We start from the raw sequence: 18,964 nt of genomic DNA, 5'->3' as shown, positions 1-18,964 counted from the left end.
CCCTGCAGAGTACCCCACAGAGACCCGGCACTTACTTATTAATTAATTATTATTATTCGTTTTTCGTACAGTATACTATGCAGAACAAAGTCACACCAACTGTTAACAACATTAAACGATCGTGTCACACTATGTGCAGCAGCGCCTTATGAATGACAGCACTGTAGATAATTCATATTGTTTGTGTGTCAATAACACACATTTACTAGTGAATAGGTAACATGCTATGTAGATGAGCGTATGATGTAACGGCCGGACACCTCATACCCATCTTTCTGTCAAGATGAAGTAGTGGCATCTTTCCATTAATCAATATGGAAGGTCGGAATGCCCTCACTCATCATGGCTGCTCTCTTCGTGATTTTAAAGCATGCCCTCACCCAATATGGCCGCCCGAGCATCCTCCGCCCGTCCCCGCTGGCGCAATGACAGGCCAGCTGGCCGTCTGGATCGTTCTGGTTGCAGTATTCGGGAGTAAGGTGCCATGATGACTCTCACTCCGCAGGTGTATTGGGCACAGAGACACCATGAGCTGTATCTCCGGGTGGAGCTCAGCGACGTGCAGGTACAGTCCTCTCATGGTGGACACTTTGCATATTCACTCCCTGTGCAGTGTTTATTCAGTGTGTGCACACTGTGTTGTACGGTCATAAGGTGACAGGCAATCTGCACTTTATCACATTCATCTGATGTTGTCTACTGTGCTTCTTATTTAGTAATTATTACTGCATGCCAATCATCCTTGAATTTATGTACTCTTCATTCATTCATTCTTACTATTCGCACTATGTCTATACGCTTTGTACAGTGTTATTAGTGTACTATGATCAATTTGCTGACTCACCCTCATAGGTAGGTTGTTCACAGACCCCTCCCCTCAAACCTGTTCCCTACTTGTGTCAGAGTTGTGGTCCATGGCTATGTAATTAGCCTACTTGTGAAATAGGGAAGTGATTAGTTAATGCAACACAAATATTCTGTACTTGCTTCTAAGACATGTCTGCAGATGCAAAGTGGAGCTTGTCATGTTTGTGTTTACATTTATGTCAACTTATTGGTTTTCGGTGCTTTCTCTACTAATAATATTTGTAATTTAATATATAATCAGAACTCACGTTTTGTACTTTTCTTACTAATGTATTGCATTTTTGACACCTGTCCCTAATTTCCAACGACAGTCTTGAGTTATAATGGTTTGTCCTTGGAAATACTTCTAGATCTTTAGTATTGACACTACAGTTGTTTGTATGCCATTCTTCAAATGCAAAAATATCACATTTTGACTAAGTTCAGTAAACATACCATGTTGGAGATTGAAGTACAATTCCCAGCATTGTATGTTTACTGAGCTTGGTTATAAAGTCCTTCTAGAGAGAGCTGTACCTGTTCTGCATAGTTGCACCCACTCAGCTTTAGAATATTCATGGAGGTTGGAAATAATTTTAAAATGTTGGCAACTATAATGTTAAGGCATAATTCTGAAGCCGTTAGATTTTGAAAGCTTTATCTTTAGGCATTATAGTATGATTACTTCTCTGTTTTTATTTTAAACTGTTTTTTTGCATAATCTGTAAAAAATGCACAAAGTAGTGTAACATTTTTTAATAATTTTTTATTTTCGATGGTCAATCAAGAAAATACAAACGTAAAAACAATAATACCAGGTAACGAACATTAGTGTAACATTTTTATAAACTATGTGTTGTATACATTTTACACAAGTACAGAGAAAAATGCAACAATAAATTGAGATACAAATCACCTCAATGCGTAAGTAATACATAGTATAATGACTTTATTTCAAATATGTCAAACAAAACCAGAATGCAATGGCAGCTGATTTGATACAAAAATGTAAAGGAAAAGTCAATCTTTTGACTATAGAGTTAAATCTAACAACATTTTTGGAAATTCTTCATACGAGTGTTTGCAAAATACTCAGTCTACATTCACCTCTGCCACGGTGTTATTTGGCTGACGTTAGCAGTTTGAACCAAATAGCACAAATATACAAACTTATTGATTTTAGGTTTGTGATGCACAGGAGGGGGCCAGGCATAGATATAGGGTTGTATATTTCAGGTCAACTGAAAGTGCAGGAAAAGTAAAGGCAAACAAGAGACATAATATTTATAACAGAAATCACATGAAAATATTAGGTGTGCTTTTAACATAAATGGCTGTTGTAGGCTATAAGAAGCAGATTGTTAATACACATTCATTGGATTGTTTCTTCAGGCTGCCAGTAATGATTTATATCTGCACAGTGTCATGTGACTACCATGGCTATCACAGTTACATGGCAGTTGGAGCAGAGAGGCTTTGGAATGCCCCTCTGAGCTCTGTCTGCAATGTAAAATACCCCACCCTCCTCATTCCTCTGCATTCACATAATATGTTAAGAGTCTGAGGGCTAGATTTGCTAAACTGCGGGTTTGAAAAAGTGGAGATGTTGCCTATAGCAACCAATCAGATTCTAGATATCATTTAAATAGTACTTTCAACAAAATGACAGCTAGAATCTGATTGGTTGCTATAGGCAACATCTCCACTTTTTCAAACCCGCAGTTTAGTAAATATGCCCCTGAGTGTGTGACTGGCAGTCTTACTTGTCTGCACTTCAGGAGAGAATTATTAGATGCATACTTAATACGGATTTAACTTGCAATTTAAAGAAAAAAAACTGTGTGATTGCAGCTTTGGGATAATCTCAGCTTTTCTAAACCTGGATACACACTGATGCAATTATCATGCAGGTCACACAATAAACGACTTTGGTCAAATATTGCATGAGTTTGTACATTCCCACAATTATGTTTTATCTTACCAAAATACATTGCATCTGTTGATTTGGTATTATAAACATCCACATTTGCTAGCCATCATTGATTGTGATTTTTAGGAAGTGTGTATACACTCACAGACAGCAGCATAGGAGATCTCTATAGAGTGTGCAGAGTCCATCTTTTCAGCAGATGGTTATGACAGATGAAGATCACAAATCTGAAGGTAGTAAATTGTGTAGACGTGTACACGTAAATCTGCATGATCATCTGGACTTCAAGTCATTTGTAAAATCGTTGCAGAATTCGCATCTGCAGTAATTTTCTGTAGTGTGTACCCAGCTTAAGTCAAGCAGCTCAAGATTTGCTAACATGTTGCACTTAATTACATCATATAAACTTTCCTATCGGACCCATTTGTCTCTTATCATGCCTTTGCAAATTGGCTTTAAATACCCGTCCATTGTTTCCCCTGCAGTCAATGTATATGTATTTAAATGAGGTAAATAGTCCAACTTCCCAGTCTGAGAACCATCAGTCTGTATACTCTTGATTACACATACACAAAAAGAGAATACCATGATGGCTTTTTGTTTTGAAGATATGCGGACTACAGATATGTCCCATTGCTCATTAGTCATTACCACTCTTGCTTGTGACTGATATGAAACTCTCCGATGTCTAAGTACCCGATCTTGTATAGCCATTCAATATTAATATGTTTGTTTGCACTCTACAGAATCCAGATATCAACATTACAGACAATGTCCTGAATTTCAAAGGTGAGATCCAATGTCTTTCTATTAGATGCTCCCCACTGCCATATTTTCCCCCACAAACCTTAACGATACAACTTACAGAATCTTTTACCAGTGAGCTCATAAAACCACTCACAAAAACATTCTCATTAAGGCTAAGATAGTCTAGACCTAAATCATTTGGCGGTATTTAGTATTTATTAGTGATTTAACATTGGAAATAATGTTGTTGTTCTTCTCTTAAGCTCTGGGACATGGTGCTAAAGGGGTTAACACATACATGTTTTCTTTGGAATTCCTTGAACCTGTAAAAGCAAAGGTACGTCTATCTTCATCCGACAAAGCAATGCGTGGATAGAGACTTTATTTCCTGCTGGTCAGGATCCAAAATACAGTATGCCTAAATGCCATTTTGTGTTCCTTTGTTATGCATGGAAAACTGGACAGGTTCAGCAGAGGTCCACACAGCGCCATGTTACCATCACTGTGAAGAAGAGTGAAAATCGTTGGTGGCCGCGCTTGACCAAGCAGGAACGCAAACCATTGTTCCTGTCTCCAGACTTTGACCGCTGGATTGATGAATCGGATGCAGAGATGGAGCTTAGGGAGAAGGTAATAGACAGAATGGTACTTGTCAGTCTTGCATGATACGGATTAAACATAATGGGCCTGATTTATTAAGGAAAGTAAGGCAAAAAAAGTTTTTCCTGGACAAAACCATGTTGCAATGCAAGGGGTGCAAATTAGTATATTATTTTGCACATAAGATAAATTCTGGCTGTTTTATTATGTAGCACACAAATACTTAATAACTTTATTTGTACACTGAAATTTAAAGTTGATTTGGAACATGCCCGTCCATAACTATAAATCTGCCATCACAATTTTAGCTAACCGCTTGAACACTCTTCTCCCCTCTCTGATCCACCCAGATCAGGTTGGATTTATACCAAGCCGCCAAGCTATAGACAACACCAGACGGGCTATTGACCTCATACATTCTATTCACTCTGGTAAATTACCGTCATTGATCATGGCACTTGATGCCGAAAAAGCGTTTGATCGCATCTCTTGGACCTTTATGTGTAGAGTTTTGGGGTCAATGGGTTTCTCTGGTAAGTTTCTAGATGGCCTGTTAGCTTTATATCAATCTCCTAGAGCAACGGTAGTGGCCAACGGAGTCGCCTCTTCCCCCTTCTCAATTTCCAATGGGACACGGCAGGGATGCCCACTATCCCCTTTAATCGTTGCCCTGTTAATAGAACCATTAGCGGAAAAAATCCGATCTAACGGGGCGATACGCGGAGTTAAAACAGGGAAATCCGAACATAAAATATCATTATATGCTGACCATGTTCTTTTGACTCTCTCGGACCCCGCTGTTTCTCTTCAACTCTTCCAAGCTAACTATCCTAAACTACTATCCCAAATTAAATCTGACTTAGAAACCTGGAGTAAAAACCTGATTTCCTGGATAGGACGAATCAACTCAGTCAAAATGAACATTTTGCCCAGGTTATTATATCTCTTTCAAGCCCTTCCCATACGCATCCCCCCTTATGTATTCAAATTTTTGCAACACTACACTTCACAATTCATATGGGGCAGAAAACGTCCAAGAATTCGGCTCCTTGTCCTACAAAGGTCGACACGGGAGGGCGGTTTGGGGGTCCCCAATTTTAAAAACTATTTCTTGGCAGCGCAACTTGCCCAGTGTATTTTATGGAACTCCCCGGGCTCCTCCAGAGTTTGGGTCTCGATCAAAACCGAAAGCCTGGGTATTTCCTCCGCTTCCTCTCTCCTGTGGCTCCCTCGCACTAAACGTCCTCGGTCCGCTCTTAATCACCCAATTGTATCGCATTCGCTCTCTATCTGGGACCGGGCAAACACTAAGTTTAATCTTGCCCCGGCTCCTAGTCCAATTGTTCCTCTTTTTGATAACCCAGATTTTCTGCCAGGTCGAATAGTCTCGTCCTTTGAATTTTGGAAATGGAACGATGTTTACTATCTTAATAATATCACTACAGACACTTCTTTTCCCTCATTCGAAGACATAAAAACTAAATTCAATATTCCTAACACTTTTTTTTTTTTTTCAATACCTACAACTAAGAAATTTTCATTCCACCACTAAGTTATCTTTAAGAATCAGGCCGTTGACCTCATTCGAGTCACTTTTCCTCCGGCGATCTTCTACCAATGGCATTATATCTCGGCTGTATGGAGAGCTGAGGGTCCCTGACTCAGACATCCAGGATTTCCATGAGCGAGCCTGGGAGGAGGATCTGGGGGGTCCCTTGGATAGGGAAGATTGGGATGAAATAAAGGCCAACACGGCATCTAGTTCAATCTGTGTGAAGCTGAAAGAAAATGCCTATAAGCTTCTTTATCGATGGTATTTGGTCCCGACCAGATTACAAAAAATCTTTCCGGACTCATCCAGCTCATGTTGGAGAGGTTGCTCGTTGGAAGAGTCCTTCCTCCACATTTGGTGGCAGTGCCCCAAGCTTGCCCCATTCTGGTTGGAACTACGGAACTTCGCATCTCAGATTCTGCAGATTGACATCCCAATCTCTCCCAGATTTTTCCTTCTCCCACTTGGAATTCCATCCGCAACTAAACACCAAACAAAAATGTTCCGCCACATAGTTTCTGCAGCGCGGTGTAAAATTGCCACTAACTGGAAACAACCCACAGCGCCTACTATGCAGACAATTATTAATAGAGTTTGGCACTCGTACAAAATGGAGTTTATGACATGCATATTGCGCAACACCTCTAAATCATTTAATAAAGTCTGCGAACTGTGGATATCCTTCTTCTTCTATCCTTATAGCTAAAATTTGGTCAATATCAATATTCTCATTATGATATACAATGTTTGTATTAGTCCCTGAATATGTATAACCTGATTGTAACAAAGTTTGTCTTGGACTGATGCTCATTATTGACCTTCTCAAAAATAAAACTTAAAAAAAAAAAAAAAACATTCTGTGACTCCCCTAGTGTTCTCACTGGAAACACCAAAACATTGTGTATGGGCTTAAATTAATGTAAAGTGACATTAAATGATTTTATTTTCTTTATTGTAGCTTAGAAAGTGAAAGCACACTTCTATCTGCTACTACTTGCTGCTGGTTACAGCAGATTTGTGCACATGGCACTGTTATTAGATAATATAAAACATATTCTGTAATACATACCAGAAAGAAAACCAGTCAAATGCAGATAAATCTTATTTCAAACTGCTAGAGAAGGTCATGTTTTAATTCAGTGTCCCACTCGCAGGAATCTAGTGTTGAAACTGGGATTTAATCTAACTGTCATCTTCTTCCAGGAAGAAGAAAGAATATCAAAAATAAGAACAGAATCCAGAGTGCGGGAAGATCGTAAGTTGTGAGCAAGGGAATCAAAATTGATGTTAATGTACTATGTTCTTGCCACTTCCACCATGGTGATGTGATGTCCTTTGTTGGAAATACTGTGGAGGAAACTTAAACACAGTCACAGAAATTTGACAGGAAATAGGAAACACAATTTTGTTGATGTTCATTAGGTTTCCTGTTCTGTATCTGTTTCATGACCAGTACTAAAATAAAAGTGGCACTGGTATGTTCGGATCGTTCCTATTGTAAAGGGAAAGTTTGCTATAAAAATGGTCAGAAGTGACGTTCCATGTCACTTTCTTATTTTGGCTGTGTATTAAATAACCCTGTTCTATGTACATGACTTGTTCATTGTTTCTTTATTTAGTAAAACAATAAGATGCAAAACGTAACAAAACTCAGATGTGACAACCATGTGCGTGCCGGGCCCTGGGTAACCAACCAATTTACCCGTATTATAAGTCACCGCAGTGCATATTATAATGCTGCATCAAATATTCATTCCATAACTATTTATTTTGCATCCGATTGGATGGCCCCATCCATTGGGGTATTGGATGCAGCCTGGAGCAAGGGCACTTTAAATTTCAGCATTTATCCATAGCTCCTCTCCATACTCCACACCTGCTGGAGCAGCCATCAGTTTTTTAAAGTGCCCTTTAGTGGGGACCATTTAGGAGCCGCTATAGCAGATTTTTTCATTTTTCTCTCCTTTTTTTTTTTTTTTGGTTAATCGTTTAAACGATTTGGCTGCATAGCAGAAGTTGATTAAAACTCTGGTGGGTACACGGCCGCAGTAGTTAGAATGACAGGACATCACAGGGCACGGACCGCTGTGTGATGCTAGAGTGGGGAGCAGAGGTGTAGAGCTGTGCCTCCAATGTCTCCTCCCTGCTGCCATTGTGGGATTGCTCGAGGGGAATTGTTCACTACTGTCGCAGGTGATGACCAGGGGGCCCCGTGCAGTGACTGGAGTTCTCTGCAAGGAACTCTTAGAGTCAATACCCTAGAGGGCAAGCTTTTGCACTTAGGGGAAACTTGCAGAGGGGGCGGCCAGGCACCCAGCTGCCAGGTTCTTTGACAAGCCTTCAGCATGACTGGCATTCTGCCCTCACAGAATCATCTATAGTGGTCGTTTACTCCTCTTCCGGGACCAGTGGTTAAAGTCCAGTACAGATGCCTGCGTGAGAGGTAGTATGGCTTGGGGATACATTGTAAACCACCTCAGATCGACACCCAGAAGATTGCTCACGATGGGGCTCTCTGCAGACCAGACAAAACATCTTATTATGCAAGAGGTCATTCAAGCTCTGATTTCTTCAGTAATGGTTGTTCTGGATTACCAAAATGGGTTTGGGATTCTTCTGAAATATATTTCTGATTCAAAAACCAGACTGTTCGTTCAGACCCATTGTGATGATTATGTAGTATATCTAATGACTGATTGTTATTTTCTGTTGAATTCATGCATGACAATGTATGTTGTATGTAACCTTGTAATGTAATCTCAACCTGTGCTTTGCTAGATGACATGAGTTTGAACTTATGCAAGTGTCATTAATCTTTTAAAACTAGCCAGGGCCGGGATAGATAAGGGTCTTGGAGAAGTTTAAAGCCCCAAAGTTGTAAACCATCTAGCTAGCCAAGCAGAAGGAGCAAAGGTGGGAATCAGGTCTTGTGAACATCCCTAGCTACCTTCGAAAAGCCCTGTGACATTTGGGAGATCAATCTGTCCTTTGACAGCTAAACTCCAAAGGTGTGGGAGGGGGGAAGGGGGGGGGGGGTGAGGGCTATGTGGAAAAAGTTTTAAAATCATCTTCTTTAGACATCAAATTGTGCCTTTTCAAATGTCACATTTTCCTCAATTGTTTTCCTTCACACACCGGGTCTCATCTAGTAAGTAGTAACTCTGATTTTATTTCCTATTTTATTTTCTGAAACTCATTTGTGTAACATATTGTATGTCGTGTTATTAATTTTTGTAAATAAGCATTGTAAACATTTTTAAGATTAAATCAATTTAATCTAGTGTATTCTCTGTGATTCATTGTGCACTTACGACGCCCACGGAGGCTCATGCTACATGTGTATGTGATTTTAGTGTGAAACATTAATAAGTGGTTGTGGTGAACGTAAGGACAACAAATCCTTTGTGGTGGCAGAAAAGGTTTATTCATTGCTAAGTGACTAAGGTGAAGCCAGTCACAGCCAGCTGTACAGATTACTGTATCTGGGTCAGGCTGGGCATTTGTGACACCCATCTTGAATCTGAAAACTCTAAACACCCAACTCCAGGTGGACAGATTGGAGATGGAGTCCCTGAAATTGGTAGTATACGGCACAAAAGTACATGCTGTCTTTGGAAATCAAGGACGCTCATCTGCACGTTTCTATCTCGGGTGGACATCATTTTCTTCTCAGGTTTGCTGTTCAGTTCCGTCACTACCAGTTTTGTGCTATTCCCTTTGGTATAGCCACAGCCACCGAGAGTTTTCAATAAGATCTCTGCTGCGCTCCAGGGTAATAAATATTAATTCCTATATGGACAATCTGTTGATAAAAGCACCAGATGCATCTCTTTAAAATCCCACGGGTGGATTCTTCACCTTAAAAAATCCAAATTGTCACAGACACAGTCTTTGCTTTGACACCAAGAAAGAGGGTGTTGTAACTGGCGGACAAAATTCTATCCTAACAGAGTATAGTAAATTCTCTGTTGGCTCACAGACAGACCTCTCTACGATTCTGCATGAGTACCGGGTAAAATGATTTTGACTTTCAAGCCGGTGCCATTTGCCCAGTTTCATGTGAGAGAGTTCCAATTAGAACTCCTCCAAGTGGAACAAATCCCATCTTTGTCTATACAGCCAGGTGATACACCTTTCCCTGAGGGTGCGTCACCTGTATTCCATTTGGGTGTGGACTTCAGGGTTGGGGGGGCTGTCATTCTTCAGCAGTGCTTTTAGGGTCTTTGGACTCTGGAGGAGTCAAAGCTCCCAATACATATTGAAATTGTGAGCAGTGCTTTGCACTATAGTCAGCACAGAACATTTGCTGCAAGGACCATTTGTAAATACACAGTCAGACAATACCGACTGTGGCATACCTCAACCACCAAGGAGGGACAAGAAGGTCATCCTGCCATGTGAAAGACCTGCCAGATTTTTTGTTTGGTGGAACGGATCAGGCCATCATGGCAGCTTCATCCCAGGAGTTGATATCTGGGATGTAGACTTTCTGAGCAGACAGACTTTGCACCCAGCAGTCTTTCACAAGATTGTGAACAGAAAGGATCAGCTGGACATCAGTATGACTGCATCACGGTTCAACCACAAAGTGGACCTGTTTTGTTCAAGTACAAAAGACCCAACGACAGTCTTAGTAAACGCCATGTTGGTCCCTTGGTAGTTCCACCTAATTTACCTATTTCCCCTGGTGGCAATGCTTACAAGAAGAAGAAGAAGGTGAAAAGAGAAGGGATTTGGGTCATTCTGGTGGCTCCAGATAGCTTAAAGTGTTTTCTAGATTTCATCTTAACCAAGATATAGTGATTCTAACCTTGGTCCCGGTACGTCTCTAGAGGAAGAGGGCTCTCTTCAATATCTGGATCTGATCAGGGTTTTGAGGATCTATGTTCAAAGGACTTGCGATATTCGCAAGACAGAACCAAACCACTTTGCTTGGCCAGCGTCCAATATATCAATTGCACAATGGATTACGTCCATCAGGCTTACAGGGGAACGGGACAATCTGTTCAAGAAATTATCAGGGCTCACTCCACCAGGTCGGTGGGGGCCTCTTGGGTGGCACAACATGGGACCTTGGTTGAGCAGCTGTTTCGGGTGGCCATCTGTCCTCACTTCATACATTTATCAAATTTTATAGGCTTAATGTGTTGCATGTAAGGGTGCCAGTTTCGGCATACTTACTGCCTCTACTGAGCAAAAAACCCGCCGGTAGCTTGGGAATGTCCCAATATCTGGGGTCACCCAGTCAGATGCAAGAGAAAATAAGACTTTATACTTATGTTAAATCCTTTTCCCTTTGGCCATGAAGGGGCACCATACGGCGGCCATTTTCCGCTTTGGTTGTCCTTGGTTTTGTGTTTTTTCTATTCTGTCCTTAGTTAAAAAGCAACCAATGACTGCTGCGACAGGCACAGTGTATATAGGAGGAAGGGAAAGGGCTGCAATTAAATGATAAAATGTATAGAGCTCTTGCTTCTGGCTGCCCTCAATGCTCGGTGTACCCCAGTGGACAAAGTGAAAAGGAGTTAACATAACTATAAAATCTTATTTTAGCTATTATTATTTTTTACAATATGATGACTCTTAGTATCCATTGTTGTCATTGGATTAGATTATGACAAAAAAGTGTGTATCTGTCTTTAAAAGAAAAACAAAACAAAAAAAACTGTTTTTGAGTGTACTTGGAATATATCACAAAAGTACTTAGGGGAAGGTAATGGGAAATGACCATTATTTCATACAAACCATTTTTGTTTTCACTAATACTTAACATTTATTAATATGGGGTTTTGCACATGTATTGTTGTACAGCACTGTGAAAAATGTATCTTATTTATTGAGTGGAAAAATACATATTTGTTTTTTTATAACGGATAAGACCAATTTTTGTTTTTGACATATTATCCACCTAAAATATGATATTAAATCCTATAAAGTGGTTAAGGCTAGTTGTCCACTGAATATGTATGTAGCTCACTATTTCTGTTTTACACCATCTTCCCTTCTCACCAGCTTTCCTCTATGTGAAGCGTGGGTACTTGTTCATGTATAATCTTGTGCAGTTCCTGGGATTCTCTTGGATCTTTGTCAATATGACTATCCGACTTTTTATTTTAGGAAAAGGTAAGTAAATACTTTCATTGGGCCTGATTCATTAAGGAACTTAGGAAATAAATTTCTTACTTAAGTCTCCTGGACTAAAACCATGTTACAATTCAAGGGGTGAAAATTAGTTTTCTATTTTGCACATAAGTTAAATACTGACTGTTTTTTCATGTCGCACACAAATACTTGATAACTTATTTGTACACTGAAATTTAAAGTTGATATGTGTGTGCTACATGATAATACAGACAGTATTTAACTCAGTGGTTCCCAATCGCCGCGGACCCCAGGGAGCCGAGGCGATCTCACAGGGGTGCCGTGGCCAGGGCTGGTTGTAAGCAAGGCGGGGGACTATTTGGTAATTATTTTGGCTTGGGGGTGCCTTGAAAAAAATTATGGAGACCCGAACTGAGAAAGTTTGGGACCCACTGATTTAACTTGTATGCAAAATAGAAAAGTAATTTTCACCCCTTGCATTTTAACATGGTTTTGTCCAGGAGACTTAAGAAATTTTTTTGCCGAAGTTCCTTAATGAATCAGGCCAATTATCTGTAATTCTTTCTTGTCTGCCATTCTGTGCATCTTCTGCTGGCCACACATGTAGATTTGGTCTGCACATTGGTTGACTATTGCATGTGAGGCCCTTTCATACACAGTCAAAAGCTTTTTGGAGTTGATCCACCAGGACAGAAACTCAGATTAGCTAAATTGCTTGTACATCTGTTTCAATGATCTGATTGTAAAGTGTGTGAGGAGAGTAAAATTACATTATTATTTAATTACCTCTAAAGACTGCAAATTTCAAGTGCTAGGTGTTTTGTATCATCATCATCATTATTTATATAGCGCCACTAATTCTGCAGCGCTGTACAGAGAACTCACTCACATCAGTCCCTGCCCCATTGAGGCTTACAGTCTAAATTTCCTAACACACACAGGGGTAAATGTATCAATGTCCGGATTCTTCAACTCCGGCGTCTTCGGCGATTAAATTTAAAGCGGCGCTGCATTGTAAAGGGAAACTTCCCTTTACAATGCAGCGCCGCTTTAAATTTAATCGCTGAAGACGCTGAACACGCCGGAGTTGAAGAACCCGGACATTGATACATTTACCCCACAGAGATAGACTAGTGTTAATTTTTGTTGGCAGTTAATTAACCTACTAGTATGTTTTTGGAGTGTGAGAGGAAACCGGAAGAAACCCACATGGGGAGAACATACAAACTCCACACATCTTGTATGAAATAAAGATTGTTAAAATGTGCAGATATGTATGTGAACATTTCAGAGAATTGCTAGGACTAATGGTATTTGAGATCAGACTGTGAATAGAGGAAGACATGTTTTTATTTGTATACCAGACTTTCTGCTTTTCCAGCTATTGAAGCTTTGAAAGATTACAGAGCACAATACAGGTATGAGATCCATTATCCGGAACGCTTAGGACATGGTGCCTTCCGGATAAGGTCTTTTTTCTTTTGTTTTCTCTGTAAATCCAATCCCATGCCTAAAATTTCATAAAGTACAAAACTATTTTCCTTCATTTAAGTTTATTCTGTAAACATAACGTTTGAACTCAGGTGGACACTCTGCTTTGCATAGTAACTTACCTGCATAGATACATTGTCAATTGAACCTTGCCACTACGATATATGTACAATTGGGGTATTATGCAGATTATCCTTCACCTGCCCGGCCTGTTTATGATCTATAAAGTATGCTTGAATGACAGGAATTATGTCACATTGCTATGAAGAGTCCCCTCCCACTTCAGTGTGTATACAATTTGACATGTTATACTTTACAGTTTCCAGTTCATTTACCCAATTATTTGATCATTGTTATCAGTGCTTAAGTGTCAGGAAAATCATACTCTTCTTTATGCTATGTTAAATAATTAAAGGGAGGGAACTCCGTGTAGCATTGTTATTTCGCAGATCTTCTGTTACTTGAGCTCTCCTTCCTCTCCCTTCCCAGTGGTGCAATCAGTAGCTAATGTCATTGAGTGATAGGAAACGCAACCAATTGCATTCCATTACAGTATTTTAATAATTCTACAAGTCACAAATTGTAGTATCAGGTTCTATGTGATTTGAGAGCTATAATCATTACTGAAAATGAATCCACCATACAGAAGAAGATATGTAGTACTGTGCAGCTGTGGAAAAACAGAAAATACGAAATACATTTGTCCTACAGAATACAAGTAGTAATATGCAACTGCCCATATATGTAAATGATTAAAGGCTCTGGGACATGCATCCAGTATACACAAAGGGAAGAGATGGTAACCGTTTCATCCAGAACACAGATAAAGAGAAATGTCACAGTTCTATTGCTTATATTCAGTATACCAAGCAGGCATAGTTTCTAGTAAATATTACAACGAGAAGGGAAATCCATACCAGGGGGGCAAATATCGGAACTGTCCGCGATGCCCTTTTATGACATGAAATGGACATCCTCACTCGCCAGGTATTGCAGTTCCCTTATATAAACTCACTGATTTGTCTATACACAGATTGTTCTGCTTCAGTAACCATCGTCTCCCATTGTCTTTCCTATTCCTTGCAGTGAACACTTATTGAGCAGTGTTCTGAGCTCAGTATGGCAGGTCAAAGCTTATATTAAGGAGTCTATTCACCTGTGTCGTTTAGTAGGGTTTCCCAAATGAAAGCAAACGTCTGATTCCTGAGGGCAACTTTTCTACACAGTTACCTTTTTAGGACAGTTTCCATAAATGTTACAAAAGCTGAAAGATATTTTTTTATTTTAATGATGCATCTTCATTGGGAACAGTTGTCAACCAGGGGTATATGGCCTGATATCTGCTATTGTTTCTCTCCTTTCAGACTCTTTCTATGACACATTTCACACAATGGCTGACATGATGTATTTCTGCCAGACCCTGGCTGTTTTGGAGATTATAAATCCCTTAATAGGATTGGTGAAAACAGGAGTCTTGCCGGCAGTGGTCCAGGTATTATGAGACAGATTATGCAGCGACTCCAAATGCATGTTTTCACATTTCAGATACAAGTAATCGGCCAAACCTATCCACCTTATCTGTGTCGTTATGTTGCGGGCATACAGGTATTCTTTTCCACGTTATTTCAACGTAAAACATTAAGTGGCTATTTGTGCTGATGTAAAAACCATAATAGAATAGCTGGAGGAGGTGGTTATTATCTCAAAGACTAAGTAGCATCTCCAAAATCACACTGTCCCATTGCCCTAAAATTAGATTTTAAGTTGTGCTGGCTGGCAGATTTTAGGGGGTGGGAGGGCTATGACCTGTTCCCAAAATCTGTGATCCTGTATAAAAATTGTGTCCTGTTGAAAAATAGAGATTATTACTCATTTGCCGGTAAAGTATTTAAAAGATAACCCCTACACAACTAAAAAATTGTTGTGGGTGGAGGTTTAAATAAAATAAAACCTTTTTTTAATAACTTGCCATTTATAAAATCCGCCAGGGTCTCTGCCCGGTATAACAGGTGTACTTTCCTCTTTCTGCTCAGACTGTATGAAATTAGTCAAGGCAGAAACACTACACCCAACCACCTAAAACTACATTTTTGTTTATGGATGTAGTTATCCTTTAATTCATAATGTGTGTTTTCTAACTGTGCAGTACAGGCTATAAGCTTCTCCTTCCCAACAATGAAAATACTAGTGAATAAATATGCTATGCCCAGCTGTGTCTCAGTAGTCTGTACTTCATGTAGTGAAGGACTGGCTGATAGGATAGCCAAGTTCTGCATACACAGCACAAACATTATCTTTTCTGAATCACTCAGGTGCTAGGAAGGAACTTTATACTCTTTATCATTCTTGGACAAGTGGATGAGATACAGAGTAACGGTGTGGTCTTCTTTATATTCTACATATGGAGTACAATCGAAATCTTCAGGTATGCCTGTGTGTCCAGGGGATAGAGGGGTCATTAGAGCACATTTAGTTACTGATACTAGGACAGTGGAAGGTTAATGCCAACCAGTGTTTGACCCAGATATACAGTTTACACATTTTTAATTTTTCAATGACCAGTATTTTCTAATACAACAGTAAAATCATCCTCAGAAATGTATCTTTGGATTTGTGGGACAGAATAAATACTAGATTATATTGTTTATTGATTACCACACACACTTAATGGTTATCACCATATTTCTACACTTTCAGCTTTTATCAGCTTTGTGTTATTCACAGTATATGTGTAGCGTTTTCTGTGCAGAAAAGATACACATTAGTTCTATATAGTTAGGCCCATTCTCACAAGCAGTGTGTGGGGTGCAATGTGCTGTTCTCGTATACATTCTGTTCTTCACTTTTCTATTTACAGTTTCCTCTCATGTTGATGTTTTTGTGAGATCCCTTACTATATATGTATGTAATATAATGAACCAGTATATCAGTGTGATTTGTGCTACAGCTACATATAGTCCAAGCATTGTTAGTGACCCTTCCCTTGTCACCAGGTACCCATTCTACATGCTGGCCTGCTTAGACATGGAGTGGAAGCTGCTTACCTGGGTCAGGTACACTATCTGGATCCCACTCTACCCACTAGGAACTTTGGCAGAAGGTATGGGATAACCTAGATTAGCAGAACACTACTGCACAGAATGGTTTTGTAAACAAACATTTGCATTCCAATTTTCAGAGGACTAAGTTGTCACATTGTCCCCTATACTTGTATATTAAAAACAGAAAAGAATGTTTTAATCAAAAAGTAAGTTTACAGAGGACTATTTAATGGTCTCTGTTCACATTCTATCCTTATAAGCATTACTATAAGTGTGCCTGTCACTTACACACTGGGCAAATAAATAATCTGTTTACTAGGAACAAGTTACATAGAGGCAAGTTCTGCCAGGTCAGGTCTTAATCCCCCCTCTCTTTCCTTCAAGCCTGAGACAATGATGTGGTCAGTCTTATTTTCCCCATCGTCTTTCAGTGCTCAGTGAGATGTTTCTTCCTATTTTCCCTAGAAGAGTCATAAACATTAATCTAATTAGAGTACTAAACTAACCTCTCATCCTACAGCTGCTTCCATCGTCCTGTCAATGCCAATCTTTACAGAGACTGGGACATTTAGCCTCCAGCTTCCATCACCCTTGGATGTGAACATCAGTTTTTCTGTCTTTCTTGTTCTCTACCTGATCCTCGTAGTTTGGGGTGAGTTTATTGTCATAATGTACTTTTTCATTTTAATTGTATTTCTTTTTTATTTGAATTTAATGGATTAAGAATGATACATAGCATACATGAAGAAGCTGCTCTAACAGGTGAGCTGCGCTGCCTCAGCAGCTGGATGGAGAGGAATAACACGGAATTGTTCTAAACTTACAGTATCATGCCTGCAGCTTGGTAATAATACAATAAATAGGTTGATAACAGAAAGAGAAATGTGTTATTCCACTGTCCATCTTCCTTTTTATTTATCAGTGAATGCCAATACAAGAATGTATCTAGGGAATGGACTCTGGTTAAAGTTTATTTTCATTTTCTGGCATACAAATATTCCATCACACAAACCACCAGTGCTCCCCACATGTATTGCAGTGTGGTCACAATAATTAACTAGAATTGCAGTGCGTTTCATTAACCTCCCCCCCCCCATAGTTAGTCAACAAATCATATATTTTGTTAAATCGATGGCAAGCTGCCTTTTTTATTACCATGATAAAGGTAAAATATTGCTGCCTGTATATGAAGAGCAAAGTGAAGTTTGTACTGGGCTCCTGCTCAGAAAAAGGGCTATTTGTTTCCAAAGTTAAAGGAGACCACCACACACCATTTGTATTTGGACAATAAAACCTGTTCTGTAAAACTACCCAAATCATAGGGGACCGTTTGAGTAGAGTTCATCTTTATAGTTCTTGACCTTTCAAAACGCACGGATGCCTTATTAGTAATACTAATCTTAAAATAATCTGTTGTGTCTTCTGACAGGACTTGCCATCAATTTCCGCCACTTGCATAAGCAGAGACGCAGGCGTTTGGGAAGTCGGAAAAGGAAGATGCATTAATGGCCAGCTTTTTTTGTGGGGTAGAAGAGAATGGTTTTTTGTTTCCCTCCCTCCCCCCTCCCCCTTGAATGCAGTTTTTTTCCCCCAATCCTGGGACCAATATGTTAATTCCAAGTTTGTGGCTCAGTTCTGAATCGGTTTGGGCTCACACACATTCCTGCTGTCTGCTTCACAGACCTCGTGAGGACCAACACTTGTCAGCAGCTATTTAAATGGCTGAGAGAGCAATATACACCTAGCTTGAATGTATAATATGGAGAACCACTATTAAAGAGGGAGCGTTATAAATCACCTGTTATTACAGTTTACTCCCCACGTTTCACTCATCACAGACTTAGCATGGACACAACTCTCAGACTACTTAAATATGCATCAGCAGGTTCTGAATATGTATAATTAAGAGATGAAATGCATTTAAAAACTATCTCTCTTTTTAACTGATTATTAATCACCCAGAGGCATTAAACATGGTGCTGCGCCACCTAGTCCTTGTGTGCTCTATAACAAGAACGGTTGTCAAATTATGGTCTGGTAACGTGTTGTGTAAAATTAAACAGAATTTACATTTTTAATGTTGCATTTGAACAGATTAAGTTGTTATTATATTTTGATATGATGACATCCCTTATTGGATTCAACATCTAAATCAAGGCTTTATATGTCCTTTATATGGTATAGTGCACAACACCAGTACTAGTTAAATAGGCCAGAACGGCCTGTTCCCAATGTAAAAAGCAATCGGATATTACTTTTCATCATCATCGTCACCATTTATTTATATAGCACCACTGATTCCATAGTGTTGTACAGAGAACTCACTCACATCAGTCCTTGCCCCATTGGGGCTTACAATTTAAATTCTCTAATATACACACAGAAAGATTGACTAGGGGCAATTTTGATAGCAGTCAATTAATCTACTAGTATGTTTTTTGGAGTGTGGCAGGAAACCGGAGGAAACCCACGCAAACATGGGGAGAACATACAAACTCCACACAGATAAGGCCATGGTCAAGAATTGAACTCATGATCCCAGTGCTGTGAGGCAGAAGTGCTAACCACTTAGCCACCGTGCTGCGCCTATAATTTGAATGGGGAATACTGTTTCTCTGGCCCATGAGAGCACTACCAGAATGATGGCAAGATCTA

The 18,964-nt window shown here is 39.6% G+C and overlaps 1 protein-coding gene across 1 annotated transcript; it reads left to right on the top strand.

The window, feature by feature from the left end:
* The first annotated feature begins 396 nt into the window (after positions 1-396).
* Positions 397-18,387, top strand: HACD3 (3-hydroxyacyl-CoA dehydratase 3). The gene is made up of 11 exons (XM_075207624.1): positions 397-565; positions 3,523-3,565; positions 3,787-3,860; positions 3,989-4,153; positions 6,879-6,930; positions 11,688-11,798; positions 14,633-14,760; positions 15,581-15,693; positions 16,262-16,368; positions 16,830-16,961; positions 17,739-18,387. Exons 1-11 carry the CDS (start codon positions 485-487, stop codon positions 17,813-17,815), a joined length of 1,083 nt encoding a protein of 360 aa, XP_075063725.1. The 5' UTR covers positions 397-484; the 3' UTR covers positions 17,816-18,387.
* Positions 18,388-18,964: the final 577 nt, after the last annotated feature.

The sequence above is a fragment of the Mixophyes fleayi genome, chromosome 4 (genome assembly GCF_038048845.1).
Source record: "Mixophyes fleayi isolate aMixFle1 chromosome 4, aMixFle1.hap1, whole genome shotgun sequence".
Taxonomy (NCBI): domain Eukaryota; kingdom Metazoa; phylum Chordata; class Amphibia; order Anura; family Limnodynastidae; genus Mixophyes; species Mixophyes fleayi.
The sequence above is the reverse complement of the archived record's forward strand: the minus strand, read 5'-3'. Positions and strand labels throughout refer to the sequence as shown.